Source organism: Sorex fumeus, unplaced genomic scaffold, assembly GCF_029834395.1.
Source record: "Sorex fumeus unplaced genomic scaffold, SorFum_2.1 ptg000043l, whole genome shotgun sequence".
Lineage (NCBI taxonomy): Eukaryota > Metazoa > Chordata > Mammalia > Eulipotyphla > Soricidae > Sorex > Sorex fumeus.
In genome coordinates this window covers 39,429,184-39,449,582 of record NW_026606100.1, presented here as the reverse complement: position 1 = coordinate 39,449,582, position 20,399 = coordinate 39,429,184, and the positions used below count along the sequence as shown (strand labels likewise).

At 40.0% G+C, this 20,399-nt stretch overlaps 1 protein-coding gene across 3 annotated transcripts; it reads left to right on the top strand.

Moving 5' to 3' along the window:
* Positions 1 to 2,757: 2,757 nt before the first annotated feature.
* SMNDC1 (survival motor neuron domain containing 1) lies at positions 2,758 to 15,360 on the top strand. Of its 3 annotated transcripts, none has more exons than XM_056120934.1 (6): positions 2,758 to 2,949; positions 4,208 to 4,327; positions 9,097 to 9,239; positions 9,819 to 9,980; positions 12,892 to 13,045; positions 13,849 to 15,360. In XM_056120934.1, the coding sequence occupies exons 2-6, from the start codon at positions 4,208 to 4,210 to the stop codon at positions 13,984 to 13,986; spliced, it is 717 nt and encodes a 238-aa protein (XP_055976909.1). In that variant the 5' UTR covers positions 2,758 to 2,949; the 3' UTR covers positions 13,987 to 15,360. The 3 variants fall into 3 exon arrangements, with proteins under 3 accessions (XP_055976909.1, XP_055976908.1, XP_055976911.1); XM_056120933.1 differs by lacking the exon at positions 2,758 to 2,949 and adding an exon at positions 3,887 to 3,951; XM_056120936.1 differs by lacking the exon at positions 2,758 to 2,949 and adding an exon at positions 7,101 to 7,290 and having other exon boundaries at positions 4,206 to 4,327.
* The last annotated feature ends 5,039 nt before the right edge of the window (positions 15,361 to 20,399 follow it).

Genomic DNA, 20,399 nt, shown 5'->3' with positions numbered 1-20,399 from the left:
GTGTTTGGCATATCGAATACGTCACGGGGAGCTTGCCAGGCTCTGCCGTGCGGACGAGATACTCTCAGTAGCTTGCTGGGCTCTCCGAGAGGGGCGGAGGAATCGAACTCGGGTCGGCCGTGTTAGTCCTTAAAATATACCAATAAGATAACAAGTTTCTGTTGAACAAGTCATTTTATCGTAAACAGTGTCTCCTCTAGTAAGGAAATCACATCCTGTTTGTCTTCCCTCTTAATTCTAGCTTCACAATGCTGCCCTCCGCAGCATTTTGAATTATAGCAAGTTGAGTCACCCCAATAATACAAGTGGGTTCTAGTTTCTTCTCTACAGGGTATGATTCAATATGAATATGTGTGTAAGTGCAGAGAAAAGGAAAGGTTGTTGGGATGAGGGTTTGGGACCATACTCTGGAGTGTTCAGCATTTACTCCCAACTCTGTGCTCAGGGATCATTCCTGGTGGTGCTCAGGAGATTATATGTAGTTCCTTAGTGGACAACATGCAAGGTGTGTGCTTTGCCCCCTGTACTATTTATCTGGTCCTGGAAGTTTATTTAAAAATTTTCTTAAACCCTAAAATACAAGAAGTCACTAAAACCAGATGTTAAACCAGAAGAATCAGCCCATCTGAGAAGAGTAACTTCTTTTCTTTATTGGTGTCACACTCAGCGAGGCACAGGGGTACTCCTGGCTCTGCACTCAGGCATTACTCCTGGTGGTGCCATAATGAGGATCATATGGGATGCTGGGAATCGAACCAGGGTCGGCCGCATGCAAGGCAAATGCCCTACCCACTGTGCTACCGTTCCAGCCCAGAAGAGTGACTTCTTAAGGTATCCAGAAAGATTGCCGTCTCTGAGAGCAGATTCTTGGCTGCAATCACTGGTCTTTATCTTTATAAATTAGGTTTTTCTTAAAATTATATACTTATGGGAGGGCAGTAAACAGAAATAGTAATCTGTGTAAACATTTGTATTTTCTCTGCAAACATACATATTTATCTGCTCAGAGTTTTGCTCTGGGAGCCAGTAGTCTCAAGGCTTACTCCAGCAGCCTCACAGATCACCCCTGGGAGGGCTGAGGAGGGCTCAGGAAATTATATCCGGTGCCAGAGGTCCCATATGCAGGCGTTTTGACAACTGTATATCTCTGGCCTCTATCTATTCAAAATTTGTGTTCTGACAAACAATGCATATTTCTTCTTCAACTTAGACTAGTGACATCACTCTGTCGCCCAAGACTAATTTGGAGGTCAGGGAACTAGCTCACAAGGAGAAGAGCGCATAAATAAATCAAATCCCCATGCACCACACAGAGCACCACAGGCAATAGTTTTGGTGGTCCCCAGCATTGCAGGCTCAACCTCAGGTCACGGCTGCTCGGCAGGGCTGAGTATTTAGTGTTTACCACCACCGACAACAAAATCGTAATTTGGAATCTCCCTGGTTGGTGGGATTAACCATATAATCAATTCACCTTAAAACCAACAAAATCTAATCAAATAGGTTTTAAGTAAATCAGTGGACTTTCTAATAAGCTTTGCCACGATTTAATTTTTGTTGCTTACTTTTCAATTTTTTTTTAAGCTTTCCTTATTACACAGAGCAGTGGGTTCTTAAAATAGAGCAGACATGGACAGCATCTGGAAACACTGTTAAAACCCGCGGAGTCGGGTCATCACAACAGAAGAGAAGGGGGCAGGGACAGAGGAGGAAGATGAATGGTTTTTCCCTGTGTTTTAATTTCGGGGGACTGGAAAGCGGATTGAGAATCTGCACTTTGTAATCAAGTCCCAGGCAACACCAATCCTGGTCCCCCAGGACACACCTGGTATGAAAGCCCTACTAAAAACCCGTTTTTTCCCCCTCTCCCAGCACCGTTGGCCTTAGGAGAAGCGCACACCAGCGTCCTCTCCCCTCTTCCCAGGAAGAGCCTCCAAAAGCACAGCCTCTGCAGCGTTTCCTAGAACGTTTCCCGCCCCGACTGCTCCGGGCTGGGGAAGGCGGTGTGCACGAACGGCTCAGGTGCGTGACAATGTCCTGTGGTAGACCGGGCGGTGTGTTTTGTGGGCTTTCTTTTCAGCTAAAAAAAAAAAAAAAAAGGTCCATCTGGGGCCTTTAAAATGGCACCGCCAACTCAAGTTTGATAGCTGGCACTGCATACCGCCACGGAGCCTTCACGGAAGTGATCCCTGAGCACTGAGCTAAGAGTAAAACCGGGCTGTGGTCCACAAACAAACAATCAAGTAAGTTTCCAGAAAACCTTTTTTTGGGGTGCTGGAGCAATAGCACAGCGGGTAGGGCGTTTGCCTTGCACGCGTCCGACCCGGGTTCGATTCCCAGCATCCCATATGGTCCCCCAAGCACCGCCAGGGGTAATTCCTGAGTGCAGAGCCAGGAGTAACCCCTGAGCATTGCTGGGTGTGACCCAAAAAGCAAAAAAAAAACCAGAAAACCTTTTTTTAAAAAGATTTTCTGAAAAGGCGGCGTTCAAGTCAGGCTACCAACTTCTCACGTAAAGGCTCCCCGCTGCGAAGGTTCCCCCCCCCCCGCGCGCCCCTCGCCCCCCAGAGCAGAAGGAGCCACGCCGCGGCCCCAACCGAGCCGCTCCCGCAGCAGCAGCAGCTCCGCCAATTCCCTCCGCCCCGCCCACTCCACGTCCCTAACCCGAGTCCGGGCGGGTGAACCCGAGGGCGCTCAAGGGACCACGTGACGTCGTCTCGCGAGGCTTCCCAGCTCTCGCGACACTTCACCCGCCTTCGTCTTTTCCTCTTGCCAGTGCCCCGTTTTCCTCCCCTCCCCCTCGCCGCTGACCGAGTCCTTCCTTTTCCGACCGGCTCGCCTGGTTTTCGCCTCGGAGCTGTCGGGTGCCGCTGTCGCCGTCGTCACCGCCACCCGCTGGGCTCAGTGGCCCCGACCCCCCCCCTTCCCGCCGCCCCAGCCCCGCACAAGGTACCAGTCCCGGGGGGGAGGGAAGAGGAAGGCCGCGCCGGGCCTCCCGCGTCGCGGCGGAGGCCTGAGGGAGGCCGCGCTGGGGAGGCCGGGGCGGGGGCCCAGAGGGCTCCGCTCGGGTGGGGCCCCGAGCGGCCTCCCGCGGGGGGACCGAGGCGGCGGGCCGGGCCCAGTCGGGGGGCCCCGGCGGGTGGGGCCGGGCGCGGGGTGCGGCCTGAAGGACGCCCTTGGCCGCCCGGCGGAGAGGCGCCGCGGGGGGCGCGGGGAGGAGGGGGGCCCGGGGCCTCCCGGGCGGTGGGACGCGGACGGTCTCCCTGGAGGCGGACGTGTCGGACTGGGGGGTCTGCGGGCCCGGGTCGCGGGTGGCGGGCCGGGCTCGCCCCACCCCCCACCGAGCGCCTCTGGGGCGCCCCGGACCGCCCGGGCAGCGGCAGATAAAGGGCGCGGAGGGCTTGGGCGGCCGCGTCCCCTGCCCGGAGCAGCCCCGGCGACAGCCTGGTGTCCGCGGGAGCGTGGCCGGGGCCGTGGGCTGGTCCCCCACGCCGGGGAGGGGCCCGGGCTCGGGGCGACTTAGGCGCCGGCTTCGTTGGGGAAACGTGTTTTTGGTTGTTTTTGTTGTTGTTGTTGTTGTTTCCCCCAGAGAGGGTTGCCCCCCCCGCCCCCCCGCAGGCATCCCCTCTTGCCGTAGACTGGCTGCTTGCTTGTTTGCCTTTGGGGAAGAAGTCACCAGCCTGTGCCTCCCAACAGACAGGTCACAAGTGCCCCTTCCCTGTTGGGGAGGAGGAAAGGGAGCAGCCGGGCGTCTTCCCGCCTCTCTGGCTCCTGCCTGCTGGCCGTCCGTCCGTCCGTCCGTCCGTGTTTCCCCCGGTGGGATTTTTATAGGACATGTTCGTTGATTCGCAGAAATCGTAGCCTTGGAGTTGTACTGTGGTTTTTTTTCTCTTCCAAGAGAATGGCGGGACTACGTTAAGATGCGAAACTGGCAAGGGTTGTTTCATGCAAGTGGGGAAAATTATTTCTGATTTTTTTTTTTTTTTGCGGTGGGGAGGGGGAGAGGTAGGTTCGACTTCAAATGGCTGAGTTTAGGCCCCACCCCAGCAGTGCTCAGGGCTTGTTCCCAGGTCTCTGCTGTCCCTAGGGGACTAGATGCCCTGTCGGGTTTTGAACCTCTTGTCTCAAGCGTGCAAGGCCTTAACTCCTGTACCCTCTTCTCCGCCTTTCCTGTTTCCTACTCTGGTGTTTTTTTGATTTTCCTTAGATGTCAGAGGATCTAGCAAAACAGCTAGCCAGCTACAAAGCTCAACTCCAGCAAGTAGAAGCTGCATTGTCTGGAAATGGAGAGAATGAAGATTTACTCAAACTAAAGAAAGATTTACAAGTAAGTATGAAGGGACACTTGGTGTGAACTAACTCCAGAAGAGTATTTTTGTGTTTTTCATTTGAATTTACTGCTTCTTATTTGTAGGTATCTAAAAAGCATCATTGTGAAGGGGTGTTTCCTCAAGCCTCCTTTTGTTTGGTTTCTGCAAATAGGCATTCTCACTTTGCAGTGACACATTGTTCTTTATAATGTAAATGCTTAAAAAGTAAGTCTCCTTTCTCTAGAAGAGGTCTGTATAGCTTTACAATGGGAAAAAAATTTTTATTTAGTCTTTACTGACCTGGGAAGGAAATTTAAGTTCAAAAGGTACCTGAAAATAAAGGAGAAAAACATAAACTGATAACGTTTTTAGTGGCATAGATTCTTTAAAAATTAAATATGCTTATATTTTATGAAGCTAGCCAATAACATCTTGTATTAAGCACATTTTAAAAGTTGATTCTAACTTTTTGTGTAAAGGTTACATAATGTTTGAACTTTAGGGCTAGATATTTCCCTTGCAGTGCTTAACCCTTGAAGTTAAAATTGATCTGGTTGAAAGATCTTAATTTGTTTTGTCTTGGAGGTCAGTTTTTTTCTTGCTGATATAAGTACATAAATCTGCTGTAGTGAATTTTCAGATAAAACTAGTAAGTAATCTGTTTCTCATAACACCAGGTTAATTAATAAGGGATTCTACGTAATATTTGTAACTATATGACTATTCCTGACAAATTTGATATCTTAAATTTTTGAACCCACAGCTTTAGAATTTTAAAAGGTACTTTCTTTGATTAGGTGAGCTCAAGAAAGTCCTTCCCTTTAAAGTAATATTTTTAGACCGTTAAGGTATTTTAGAACTTTAAGCAGAGGAAATTTTCTTGAAATGGAATTTCTGAAAGTACTGATCTGGTTATAATTGAGTGTTTCTGAGGTTCAGGTTCTGATTCTCCAAACTATTTTAGGTTTAAATTTGGGATAAAACTTCTTGAAGTTGCAATATGTTTTTTTTTTTTCTTTTAAACAGAGAACCTTCCTTTAATATGTGAGAGTCCAGGCTGTGGGTTTAAGGTGCCAGTTAATTAAAAAAAAAAAACAAACAAACATGTTTGAGTGGTGTGTTTCTTCTACTCCCAGGCCAACTTTTATGCTTCCCTCAATAAGAGATTCTGACATACTCCCATCTCTTTTACCAACTTTAAGAGTAGTTCTCTTTTTTTCCTTTTGGAAAAAACATGTCTTGTTATGTGTATTATTCCTGCACAGTGGGAGAGGTGTATTTGTAAAACTGGTGAAGGGAAAATTGGGAATGAAGATTGATAAAGCCTAATATTTAAAAAAAATAGTTCCCGAGCGTCCAGAAAGATGGTACAGAAGGTAAGGTGCTTGCCTTGCATGCACTTCACCCGGATATCCCTGGCACTCTGTGGTTCCCTGAAACCCACAGAGCCAGAGAAAGCCCTTGAGTTGGGTATGGCCCAAAAGCAAGTAAAAAAATTTGCCCCTCACCCCCATTGTCATTTGGGTGGAACTGTTTTAACATGACAGATGATTGTGATAGACATGTAACCATGGAAAGGACTTAAGGTTCAGTTAGTGATGACCTCTGAGGATCATATTTATAAATGTATCTCCGATAGCACATCGGTAGGGTGTTTGCCTTGCAAGCGGCAGACCCAGCTGACCCAGGTTCGATTCCTCTGTCCCTCTCGGAGAGCCCGCAAGCTATTGAGAGTATCTCACCCGCACGGCAAAGCCTAGCAAGCTACCCGTGACCACTGTAACAAGTCTCACAATGGAGACGTTACTGGGCCCGCTAGAGCAAATCGATGAACAACGGGAGAACAGTGCTACAGTGCTCCTGTAATAATTCAGAAATGCAGTGTCTAAAAAGATCTCTGTGGTGATGATAATGTTATATCTGCTATGCAGGAGCCATTGCCCGCGTGTGCTGTTGGATACTTGAAATAAGGCTAGGCTAAAGAACTGAAATTTATTTAATTAACCACATATGGCTCATGTTGTACAGATTTGGAAGCTTAAGTTGTAACATTTCAGATAGTTATACCTAATACTTTAGATGGAGGATCATTCTTGATCATAGTTTATCATGCTATTAATTTTTTTAAATTTGCATTTGTTTTGTACTTTACATTTGAAAACTCAAGATATTTCTGTTTAGATAAAATTCTGAAAAGTGGGTATCTGCTTTCACTTAGTAATTGTTAACTTCATTGACTATAGTTAGAGCGTCTGTTTTCCTGTAGGTTTCAGTTTTCCCTCTTCTGGTGGAGAGGGATATACTTTGTGCCCTTGAATATTTAATTTGATCTTGTATATTTGGTGAAAGAAAATTTGTTCAGACTGATGGATGAGTTTGTGACGACTTGTTTCGTGTTTGGATCACCATATGATTTTTAGTTTTGTGTGTTCCTCTTATGGAATCTCCCCTACCCTGGTTATAATTTGGTTGCCTTTTTATTTATGACAAAATGCTTTCTGCATTATTTCAGTGACTTCTGTTTTGCTAGTAAGGTGTCCATGTTTATTTCCTTATGCTTTCATATAGAATAAGTTACGCAGAAGGAAGCAAATGAATTTTCTGAAGTCCTAAGTGCCTTTCTTTTTTCATTTAACAAAGTGGATATAGTAAAAATTCAGGTAGACTAGATAATGAGCTCCCTGGGCAGTCTGAAGATAATCACAAAATAGTCAAGTTTTTAGGCTGTTTTGCTGAATAAACTGTTTCTAAAGGAGGCAGGGGTCAAGTCACTTGTCTCATATATTACAGTGGCTCTCTGCATCCCCGAAACGCCTTCCTTCAGTAAGCAGAGTGCTTGAGTGCACCCTCTTTGACCTGCTGATATGTAGATCACAACATCTGATGCTTCCTGGAATTGCCGATTACTGTAACTGCTGCCCATCTGTCAGTGAAGGAGCAGTTTCAGAACTCAGACTTGGGGGAGGAAAAGTAATTAATGGTATGTACCTTTAAGAACCCCCTCATACATAAAATAGTTTCTCTGATAGTTTGATCCATATCACATGTGAAGAAAAAATTTCACATTCATAGTTTTTTGGGAGAGATATGTAATGACAAAATGAAAGAAAAACAAGAAAAATGTCTGGATTTTTGTGTGTGGGGGGAGACTGAAAATTCTTTAGTACATGCACAGCATTTGGGGACCCCTTTTGGGTAAAAAAGAGAAAATATTTTCTTGGAATATAATAGTGGGAAGATAATACTGTCCAAAGAGGTAGAGTTCTAAATCTGAGAAGTATGTAGAGAGGTTTAATAGTTAAATAATCCTTACTAAAAGGAATTACTCAGTATTAGGGATTATATCCATTCTTGTCAGGCTTATTATATTACATCCCTGGCCCAAAAAGTGGTAAAACTAAAGCAAGATAATTTACTTTCTTCCCTCCTCTAGTATAGTTAATAATTGGCTTGGAAGTTCATTTTTATTTGCAACGAATTGTATTTGAATGGCTGGTTGGCAACTAAGATAAGAACTGAGTTTTTAACTCAAACCTGAGGATTTCTTAAAATATTTCTGGGGGATGAGGGGGAAGGCTTATTTTTTATTTTTGAGCCATACGCTTATACGCTTACAGGTTCCTCTTGGGAGTGCTCAGGAGACCATGCAGTAATGGTGATTGAACTTGGACCTCCTGCCTGAAGTGCAGGCTCCAGTATATTGAACTGTCTCTCTGACCCTCAATTTTCATTTACAAACTTGACCTATTCCTCCTCCCCCCATTTTTTTGTCTTAAATACAATTTTTCTGATAACTAGTATTTAGAGAATCTCTAGGAGATAGGTAACATTTAACTTTTGGCTGCTAAACCAGAACTGCTGTTATAAATCCCCAGAAGAAACTCAGTACAGAGTTTAACTTTGCTGATTTTTCTCCCAAAAACACAGAATGATGTTTTAAGGTATTTATATGAAGCAGTGGAGGAGAACAGGTATGCAAGTTCTTATGCTAAGTCAGATCTTTGAGAGTTGATGGATCTTCAGTATCATAAATGTATAGCAGACTGGTAGCAGAATCTGTCAGTTTGTACTATAACTTTTTAAACTAGCATTACTGAATAACTTTGAATATGTAAGTCTGAATTAGAAAAAAAATACTACACAGAAAGTATTGCCTGCTTTGTGTGTTACATTTATTTTTTTTCTCAATGGGATATTTCAGGTGGTGATTTGTAAACCTGATGGGGTAGGTTTTATAATAAATGAACAGAAAGATTTCTGTATTTTCTTTGTGTGTCTGTAGTATTTTAACAGAAACATGTTTGCGCAGGCTACTTCAGTGGGGCGCGGGGGGGGGGGGGGGAGTGGAGGAGCTTGAGTTGGCCATGCAGTTGTATTACTGCTAAGCTAAGCAATTCCTTGTATAACAGTACATTGCATGAAATACGCATGGCAGTGATAAGAGATATCAGTGATCTTGAACTTAAATCATTCCTTCAACATTGACTATAGTTCATCTTTATAGAGACCTATTAAAATAGACGCTTAGAAATAATGTTTAAGTTTGCTTTCTCTATTATAAGAGTTCCTTTTTATATGTTAACTTGAAAGCAAATATCTGGGTTTAAATTCCAGTTCCACTACTATGTAAACATAATTGTCTACCTTCTGTCTACTTCATAATGTTATTATCAACTGCCAATAACTATAGAATAAGTGCTATGATACCTTAAACTGAATTTCCTGGAAGGTGACAGTGTGAATTATAAAAGTAATGAAACGGTTTTTTTTCTTCATTAATTTTTAGGAAGTTATAGAACTAACGAAAGACCTTCTGTCAACTCAACCTTCTGAAACTCTTACAAGTTCAGACAGTTTTGCTTCTATCCAGCCTACTCATTCATGGAAAGTAGGAGACAAATGTATGGCAATCTGGAGTGAAGATGGACAGTAAGTGTAGAAAAAAACTCTAACTACTATAACATGAGATAATAAAATAAAATGGTAAGATGTTTTTATTCAGCATAAACTACCCTATTTTAACCTTTCTGCATAGCCATATGATTTGTAGGTTGAATTTGATTCTTGGATGGTGACTATTAATATAGTTTTAAGCTTTACAATAGGATTTTTTGACTGAAACTTGATTTGAATCCTTACAGAAAGATAGAAGCAGTACTAATGAATGGGTTTTCAAAGATAAAATCTAAATTCTTTATTCCTTAATTTAAAAATTCACTGCTTTACATGCTTAGACTTCTGTGAAGCTCAGACACTTAAATGATTCCTATTGTGTCTTTTCTCAAAGAGATTGACTAAAACACATTCTGTTGACATTTCAGACTTCCTGGTGATACTTTGTTTAGGACTTAGTAGATAGCTAACTCCAATCACTCTTAGTCAGAGAGGCCTTTTGATTATAGAGGTTACATTTTAGACACTTGTATTAATTGAATCACTGCAGTATAAGTCTTGTAGGCTGAGTACCAAACCTTTACTCACCTGCTTACAGCCATGATATCTTTACAGGTGTTACGAAGCGGAGATTGAGGAGATAGATGAAGAAAACGGCACTGCTGCAATCACCTTTGCTGGCTATGGCAATGCTGAAGTAACACCATTGTTGAATCTCAAGCCTGTAGAGGAAGGAAGGAAGGCAAAGGAGGACAGTGGCAGCAAACCCATGTCAAAGTAAGTGATGCCGACATCAGCATTTTAGGTTTAATCTTTCCTATTTGGTTATTTGAGGTAGTCTGCAGAGTTATGTAGTATCTGTAAATTGGTTTAGATTAAGAAAGTTAAATACTTTTTATTATTTTGAAGATTAACACTAGTCAGTATTATATATGTACACCTATGTAAAGTGAAGACATTCTGCTTCCCATTTGTGCATTCAGTCAATACTAAGAGGGTACTTGGTACTGCTTATTAGACTGGATGCTAAGATTTCATCAAAGTGAAGAAAGAAGACCTACATGGGTCTTGACCTGATTGAGTTTATAGTTTAGAGCAGCATTTCTCAACCAGGCACCATATGGCCCCAGGATATTCCAGAGTGGGTGGGAGCACAGCATAAAGCTATGGGGACAGCCAGTAAGGGATGGGGGAAGGGAAGGAGTGTATTAAAGAACTTTTAACGGTAGGTCAGAATGATAGTACAGTAGGTAAAGCACTTGCCTTGCATGTGACTGACCCTGGTTCAGTCCTTGACATCCCGTATCATCTTCCGAACATTACCAGGAGTGATTCTGAGTGCAGAGTAGGGGTAATCCCTGAGCATTGCTGGGTGTAACGCAAAAACCAAAAAATAAATAAAAATAACTTTAATAATAATGTAAAAGGAAGGAACTAAATGGGTCTTTTAAGAGAACAAAGAAAAGATTCCTAAATTATATTTTAGCCAGCAGGGCAGATATCTGATAAAAGTACACCTAAACTGACATTCCAAAAATAGATTTCCAGACGGTATGATATTTTTCAGAAGGTATGATATAACCTTGAACAAGCATCTTCTGCTTCTTCAACTATGAAATGTGTTGATAGGATCTCCACTGTTGGGTTTTGTGGATTAAGGGATTGCCAGAATGCAGTCTATGTTTACCTTTTTAAAAGACCAGATGGAAACACAGAGGTGACAAATTCCTGTGATTAAAAACTTGGGACTCAAGAGTGGATACTGTCTGAAAAGAAGATAGTTGTGGTTAAGTTTGAGGTCCTTGTTTTGTGTTTTCAATTTAAGGTAATATGTTTATAGTGGTGTTGGCATTGTTACCTTGGCATCACCAAATCAGATTTGAGTTTTAGATTGACTGTTTTTGTTTTAAACTTTATATTTAAACCCAGTGATTTACAAAGTTGTTCATAGTAGTTGTCTCAGGTATTTAATGTTCCAACACCAATTCCACCAGCAGTGTGACCTTCCCTCTATCAGTATTCCTAATCCCCCAAGCCTACCCCCTTAGCGGGCTCAAAATAATTTACTTTATGTTGCTTAACAGCATTATCTCACAGTGATATTACTGAAGTCATTGAGGATGTACTGATGTCTTTGGTAGTTGAGCCTTCTGTGTTGCTGCTTTTGCTCGTTGAGCTTAGTGGACTTCTACACAGCTTTCCCATCTAATTTGCTGTGTTCCTACTGGGCTCTCGTATTATGAACTAGGTGTCATCCAGCTGCTGCAGAAGCTGTGGAACTGGGGTGATTCAGCAGCGTGGCATCTCTTTGAGATCATTCCTGGAGCTGTGAAGCTGGGTGTTTATATGCCAGAGGATGTCTGAGTCTGACTGCCCATCCCCATTGTGAAAAGGCCCCAGAGATCTCATCCCAGAGACAGGGCTTACCTGGAATGACTCAGTGAGATTATAGACTGGCTGTTGGAGTCAGAGAATGGTTGTAAAGATGGAGAAGTATATAATCTGACAGATTTCATAGGCAGAATGAACAATATTGCTACAATTTGCTTTTTTTGATTTTTCAAGAGTTTTCAGAGCTTAAGTTGCAATATAGATGTATTTGGAATTATCTATAAGACACTTGATTTGAGTATTACAATAAGTAAATCATGACAATCACCATACCCCCCTCTCTTCCTCTCTGTCTCCCACGTGTGTGCGTGCTCTCTTTCTCTCTCTCCCCCCTCTGTCTCCCACCCCCTCCCTCTCTCGCGTTCTTGCTCGTCTTTGACATTTGTATAAAAAGGCACATTTAGCTTCATAGTGGGGGATTATACAATATAACAGAGTCTAGATTTTATCACCCCTTTTAAAGACATTTTTTTTGGCTGGGGAGATAACTGAAAGGTCTGGAACACGTTTTTGAGGTGGAAGCACTACAAGGGTGGCACAGAAACAAAACGAATACAAAAGAATACATATTTCTTCACCCTCTTTTTTGAAAGTTGGTATTTGCTGAATAAAAATCAAGAAAGCTTTAGGTTCTGATCCTATTTAGAGTGAGTTTTGGAGAAATTTTTTAACTTTGATTTAGTTTGAAGTGTTACCTATGCTCATGCTGCAGTGCTCTTCTAGTATATTTGAAATATGGTATATACATCAAATCTGCTTTTTTCCAAATGCATTATATTAAATTTGCTATTTGGAAATTGATCAAAGTTAAGTAGCTGTGAGTTTTGAATTAAATCTGTTCCTAAAACAAAACTGGCAAAAGTGATATAAGCCTTACATACAGGTTGGAGAAATAGTATGGACAAGAAATAGACAAGAAAAACACTTGTCTTACATGCAGCTGATCTGTGTTTGATGCCCTGCATCCTGTGTCGTCTCCCTAAGCCCCACCAGGAGTGATTCCTGAGCACTACTGCATCTGACCCAAAAGCAAATAATGAATCTTAAAAAGAGTTGAAATATTTCATTTAAATGTAGATTACAGTTATGTTTGGAAAGTTCCATGGACATTCTATGTTTCAAATAACATTTCTTGGTAATTGTGGGTGATTAATTGACTTCAATTTTAGTGCTTTTACTCATTGAGAAAAAAGAGTAGCACATTTACTAGGATTTTTTAAATCAGTGCTCAATATTTTTAAAGGAATAATCCTGTAAATTTATTTTGAGTTGGTGTTTCATTGTTATATCCACACAGAAAAGAAATGATTGCCCAGCAGCGTGAATATAAAAAGAAGAAAGCTCTGAAGAAAGCTCAGAGAATAAAAGAACTTGAGCAGGAAAGAGAGGATCAGAAGGTGAAATGGCAACAATTCAACAACAGAGCATATTCTAAAAACAAGAAAGGCCAGGTTAGTAGTTCCTTTCATATAGTTTATAAATTTGAAAAGGACACCTGTGATTAAAATACATTTAAGATGAAAAAGGAAATATATCAGTTTAAGTTTTGCAATTATCTCCAGGGGCTAGAGAGATAGTACAGGAGATAAGACACTTCCCTTGCATGTGATACTCCACCTAAATGAGGAACCCGTGCTCCTGAGCACTGCTAAGTATGGCCCCAGATCTTACCCTTCCTCCAAAATTTAAGTCTCTCATAGCCACTGTCTTTATTAGAAACGCTGTGAATGAGCTTTTGTTGTGAATTTCAAAGGATCTGGTTCTATAGACTTAAAATTTGAAAAATTACATGCTACTTACTACTTAGAGGCACTTTATTGAACATCTGCTTTGTTAAATTTTAGCCTTTGTGTTTGAGCCATACCCGACTGTTCAGGGCCTACTCTTAGGTCTGTTGCTCAGTAATCATCCACTGGGACCATATGAAATGCTGGGGGTGGAGGGGTGAAGGGAATTGAACCTGGTTCTGTGTACAAGGCCAGCTCCCTACCCAGTGTACCATCTCTCTGGCCTCTTGTGGTGTTAGAAATCTGCCCCAGAAATTGAACCCAGGACTCCAGTGCAGAAGCAAGCAAATGAGCCCTTTTAGCGCTCTCTCAACCCCTTAAGATGTCTGTACTAGGCATCACTGTTAGGCTTCATTTAAAAGGCCACTCAACTTACTTGATGTCCTTTTTTTTCTAAATGTATTTAGAATTTTTTAAGATGATTTCTGAAACTGATAAAGAATGGTTTCTGTTTTTATTTTCCCTAGGTAAAGAGGAGTATTTTTGCTTCACCTGAGAGTGTGACTGGCAAAGTTGGAGTAGGGACTTGTGGAATTGCTGATAAACCTATGACGCAGTATCAAGATACCTCTAAATACAATGTCAGGCATTTAATGCCTCAATAAGAAAAACTGTTGGATTTCATCTCCACAGGGCTTTACATTTACCTTTTTATCCTTATATTTTTCTAAAGGTAAATTATTTGTTAGATGAGTAAGGAAGATGATGCCGTTGTTGTTTTTGTCTGACTTAATAGAATGAAACTTGAAGAAATTCCATCTGATAACTGCTATTCACTTAACTTTTTTATTACTACTACACAATTTCCTCCAAGTTTGTTGGTTAAGCAACCTTTCTAGATAGATGGTGCATAAATACAGCACTTAAATGAATTGGTTTTCCTGATATCAGTTACCCAACTTAATGGATGATAACATTTTTTTTTTTTAAGTTATAAGTTGGAATTTTCAGATACTTTAAAAATTTGCCACATATTCTAGCAATTCAATGGAAAACATCAAAGCAAAACGGAACCAGCTAAAAAGATCTTTTTAATCCTTCGAGTTAAAACTATTCATTACCTAGGTTGGTTTGTAAATGGCAGTTTCTCTTTCAATGACTTACTTCCTATTAAGTCATCTTTCAAGTGGATCCAGCTCTATATTCATTTCATTAAGTTTGGTTTTATGTAAGAAACCATGTTTAGGAACAGTTCTGGACAGGCTTTTGGGGTGGTTTGTTTTGGTTCTTGTGTGTATGTTTGCTTTCTTCCTGCGTTGACCTTTACTTAATGGTAGTGGTACCAGTTTTTGGATGTGTAATGTTTATATGAGAAAACAAAAAGATGATGTATAGCCCTGTATACACTGTAGATAATATTTTTGTAAAAAAAAAAAAAACAAAAAACAAAACAAAAAAAAAGCCAAGGCTGAATTAATGAACAAGAGTACTGAATATTTCATCATTAAAATTTGACTGTATTTCTTGTGCATTAATCTGACCATAGTCTCCCTGTATATTATGTTCATGTAGCTGAGTTTGTAATTTTTGTTAACTAGATCAAGTTGTCAGCATTTGTTGGTGTAAGTGAACATTACAGTTACATCCTGAGTTTAGTTTAAACCAAATATATGCATAGAAAAGCATCTTCCAATTAATGGAAGATGAGGATTTTTAGGACGCGTGTTAATTTTAGTTTTTGTATGTTTAACTTTTACTAAATAAAATGTTTCTAAACTCTCCAGGGTGTGTTCACAAAATTTAGCTGCCAACAGTGATCTAGTGGTTAAGCCTCATTGTACTTGCACACATCATTTCCATGGAAGAGGATTGAGTGTGTGATAAAGGTTTCCATAATTCTTTTGTACACTTTCCAATAAACTTAAATTGGGTCTTAGAGGACACACTAGTTTTATATATTAAGGACTGTGTTGTATATAGAGATACTTGTAAATTTTTGGTAGAAGGGCAAAATAAAGATTTTATTTTGTGAATTAAAATTTTTTTTTTTTTTTGGTAAATTGAAACTTTCAGAAGGATAGGAGAAGTTGATATCATTTTGTCCCTCTTTTCAAATTCAAATTCAGTAGATAAGTTGTTCTTCCTGTAATTTAAGGCCATTGAGTAAGGGCATGCAGGAATGGAGTAATAGGTGAAGATTTGTTTTAATACAAGGTGCTAATTACATTTAAATAAAAAGGCTACTAAAAATCTTTAAAAATATACTAAGTAGTTGTTTCTACTTTAAGATTGCAGTGAAACCCATTGAATTATAAAGTCTGGGAAAGAAGTTGGTATAATTTTGTCCATACAAAATGGGATTTGGTTTGATGACTAAATTGTACTAGTAGTGTGCTGGTGTTTGTGTAGGGAAGATTCTCGTACTTCAAGTTCATGCGCCTCTTTGAACCTTATGGAGCCTTAGTTTCTGTACGTTTTCCCTTAGGGAAACTGTAGGGCTCTGTGGGAGGAAAAAGAAATGAAGGTGGCCACACTATTTCAAATTTTTTTTTAAATGGGCTTAAGGATGTGACATATTCAAGAGTCCTAGTGTCACGATAACAGTGGTGGTCCCTTCCAATGGATTCCGTTTCTGTGCCTTCACCTCCAGTCCTAACATTTCAAATAAAAACAAATTCTGATGATAATAACAGGTAACTTTTAATTAGCATGTAGTAAAGCTCGCATTGGAAGAGCAAGAAGACTCCAATTAGCCTGCTGTTTCCATTTTTACTCCTTTGATTACCTGTGTGCTTAACTATTCTTTGCCTGTTTTATTCAGCTATAGACTGAAATGTATTAATAGGTTGGAAGAATGGTAGAAGTGTTTAGTAGGGTTTTTGGCACACAGTAAACACTGTAGAAGTGTCTACCATTGTACGGATGATGATAGTGCATATCCAATCATTTTTTTCTTAAAAAGTAACATCATAAAGTTAACTGCTTATGACTTTAACTCCATGTATCAGCCAATTAGCAAAGTTGTAAGGTATCTTAAGTACTTATTAGTAAAAGTTTAAATTTTTCTATTGAAGTATGTTTCTTAATGGGAATTGGGTAGCTTATTTTTAAAAAATCACTCCTATAGTTCCATAAAATGAGGCATTTTGGGTCTGGGTCCTACCCAAACTTACCCAGTTCAACCTGTGTCTGTTTTTAACAAAACACCACAGGTGGTTCTGGGAGGCATCCCTGACTGAGAACCTTAAGGTTAAATATAAAGTAATCTGATTTTTGAAATGAGGGAAAAATTCCTTAGCAAATGGCAGGTTTCTTAAGTCCAATTGAGAAGAAAACGCATCAAACCAAAATGCATCTCTTTATTGTAATTCATTTTTTTAAATGCTCTTAGAAATTCACAATGGAAAGTGTGTATGTGTACAGGTCTAACCATTACAGTGCAGTTTTAATGTTGGGTGGCTACCTTTAATATTGCAAGGGAAAAAACATGTAACAGGAGAATCTGTTTTGTGAATTGTGTTACATATAGTTGTAATTATAAAAGATGAAAGACACCATTCTCAGTATTCAACCAAAAATATTTTTAAAGCTTTGGCACTTGAGTATTAAGTAAAATATTGAAAAGGGAAAAATTAAGACCAGTTAAGATTTTTATAGTTTTAAAAATCCTTATATACTTAATTATATTAAGCATATTATACTATGAAGCAACCAGTATAAATGATGATTTACAAATTCAACAGTAAATGTAAACATCTTTTATATCTAGGATTTTTGAGTTGCAAGTTAAACTGAATTTTAACTGCAGTGGAGAGGAAGAGCATAGCAGGCAAAATAACAGGTAATACTGTAGTTTAAACAGACAAAACCCAAATAATTGAATGCCTTGTGCTGTGATATATATAAAAAAAAATATGTGTATACATAATGTTCTTAAAACATCTGAAGGAATTCAGAAACCAGTATTAACACTCTAAATATACATTTTGGCCTAGTCAAAGTGAAAAATAATAAAAGATGAGGTTGTAGGGGCTGGAGAGATAGCACATGGCTATTTGGGCACTTGCTTTATGTGGAGTCAACTCCATGTTGATTCCTGACATCACATTTGCTCCTCTGTGCAGAGCCGAGAGTAGCCCCCGAACACAGCCAGCTGTGGTTGTAGCCTCCCTCTCCCCCTCTAGGAAAAAATGAAAAATGAATTTTCAGATTTTTTTAAATTTTGTTTTTTCTGCCTTTCAGCATTTACTTGTTGGGGGAAAGGACAGGCATATCTGTGCTGTGCTCACCACGGATTCACATTCAAAGGGAGTCTGGGTTTGAGATGTGAGATGGGCCCATTAATTCCTGTCTTATCTCTCCAATCCTCATCTCATATTTTAAAAGTGATTCTTTTGTGGTCTAGAGTGGTTAAATCAGATCTGGGAATAATACTGGGCTTTTGATAAGAGAATTGCCTTGTTAAAAGTTTCAAATTTGGAATACTTTTATCATCTTTCGCATCCCAGGAAGTAAAAACTGGCAATAAATTCTTAGGCTTCTTACCACTTCACGTTCATGAAACCAATATAGACTGAAATTATTAAAATTATAGTTTGTTCGCCCAGATAGTCTTTTTAGAGCACAGCTATAGAAGTCCTGGTATACTCATTAGGGGAAACATTTGACTTTTTGTTTGAAAAGTTATTAGCTCAACTTTTGAATCCCTAAATGCAGGTATTATTTGCTGGCTCATGATTTTTCCCCTTCTCTTGATAAAACTGATTCCTTTTGTTTTTTCCCCCTTTCAAGCCCTGTACTCACTTTAGCAAGATGCAGTGAATATCTGGCCAGAGAAACAAAGAATTCAGGCTTGGAGGAAACAGTTGACTCTATATCCTGGGAAAACTAGAGTTGAAGCCTGAGATCTGCAGCTAGGCTAGTATTTAATAGATGGTAATTGTCAATTTATTCATTGTTCAGAAGTATGCAGGAAGGAGGAGTAAGTATTCCTTTGGTTCTTTCACCAAGTTTTCCCCTCCAACAACGCTGTCAAATTTAGTTGATCCAGCTTTCAGAGTGTGATGTTGCCATTTTAGAAACAACTGACCTCTTAAACTTGTATTCTTTACATAAATTTTTGGAGATAGGGCTTTTGTTATGTTTTCACAGTGCTGTCTATGCCCTGGTTTGAAAATCTAGTACCCCAATTAAAGTACCCTTACTTGACCAATAAAGAGCAAGAACTCCGTACCTGAGCTTGAGGAAATAGGAAAAAATAAGACCAGAATTACAGAAATTTTAAATGAGTTGGCAGTACTTAAGCTGTATTTAAACGATTTCCTGTAATAACTATGTAGAAAGGCAATACAGAACCTAGAAATGAAGTGATCTGGTATATATTTTGGTTTTCTTGTGGGGTTTTGTTTTGTTTGGCCATGCCTCACTGTGCTCAGGGCTTACTCCTGGCTCTGCTCAGGAATTACCCCTGGTGGGACTTAAGGGACCATTATATGCTGCCAGGGATTGAACTCAGGTCAGCTGTGTACAGGCAAGCACTTTACTTGCTATGCTTTCTGTCCCTATTATTACTGGTTTCTTTTGTTTTTGCAGTGACAGGAATCAAGCCCAGGGCCACACATGCCAAGGCAAGTGCTGTACCACTTAGTCACATCTCTAGCTCATGGTGTATATTTTGAATTACATTGAAAATTAAAATAAGATTGTTCCACAAGAAAAACTATTTTCTTGTTAGATCTGATACATAAGTCAAGGCTTTTTTTCCCCCCCTTGGCAAAGGCAGCTCTGAACACCACTGTTACTAGAGCACTCCGTTGTTATGTAGTGGTTATTATTTGTTACAGACATAAAGGAGTTTTTTGGAAGGATGGGGTATTGGGACACACTCAGCTATGCTCAAAGGTTACTCAGGGATAACCCTTGGTGGTGCTCAGGGGACCACATCTGGTACCCAGGATTGAAACAGGGTCTGCCACCTGGAAGCAAGCATCTTAGCCCCTGTACAATCTCTGGCCCTTGTTTTAGAACAGGTAATTGGTTCATCACCTTATAAAGACTTTTAAAAGACATCAGAATTGACTCTTTACAAACCTCTTTACAAAGTATAGCCTGAACTTTGTGAAAACGAGTATTTAAAGAGAGTTTCTTTCTGTTGAGACCCAGAATTAGAAAAATAGAATTCCTGACAATGAAGAAATTAGGTTTCATTAATCAGGGAAAAGAAAATATTTTTGTTTTGTTAATTTTGGTGCTACAAGTGCCTAGGTTCAAGAGGAGTTAGGGAAATTCAGATTTCAGTTTTACTCCTTCCTGCCTTTCAAAGATAGGTACTTATATCAAGAAGACAAAGATTTTCCCAGAGTTCTTAACAGGTATTAGAACTAGGATTTAAATACGATCAAAGCCCTTGTTCTATTTTCTGTGGAGTATGGAAGGATAATTGGAGGAAGGCAGGCAGTTGGTTGCTTCTTGAAATGGGAAACAAACACAAAAACCCAACAGGCTCAATAGTCTTGGTATAAATGACCCAGAAAACAGTGTGGCCTTAGGTTAGGATCTTTGCTCAAATTCTTTCTGCCTTTTAAAATTATTTCACAATAATTAAATGTTTAACGGGGACTTGGAAAGCAGCCTTGCAGGAGTTAATTATAACCTAGTTAGAAATTAATAATGACAATGACCATTCAGCTCTTTGGTAATACACTGAAATACAGTTTTTTCATAGTTGTGAATTTAGCATTCAAGCATTTTACATACAGCATACTAACTTGGATTAGTGAGAGCTAAACATGGAGTTCAGGATTTTCCTTGTAACAATATAGCCAAAAGAACTAAAAGTATTATATGGAGAACAGAGAATAACAAATGGCTTTGTCTTACTTCAAGCAGTTAAGATTATCAAATATGTTAAACAATCTGCAGTTGGGTTATGTAAAGTTACCATTCAACAACGTGCCTGTTTAAATTGAACAGGAAGTGGCAATGGTTCACACTGTCATTGGTTCTAGACAGCTGGTGGTCTAGACAGACATTTAGAAGATCGTTGCCTCTCAAAAGTGTGAATATTTAATTTTTCCTT

Coding starts and splice junctions, on each gene's coding strand:
- SMNDC1 (XM_056120933.1), top strand. Junction 9,240..9,818: donor ATCTGGAGTGAAGATGGACA/GTAAGTGTAGAA, acceptor ATATCTTTACAG/GTGTTACGAAGCGGAGATTG. Junction 13,046..13,848: donor CTAAAAACAAGAAAGGCCAG/GTTAGTAGTTCC, acceptor TATTTTCCCTAG/GTAAAGAGGAGTATTTTTGC.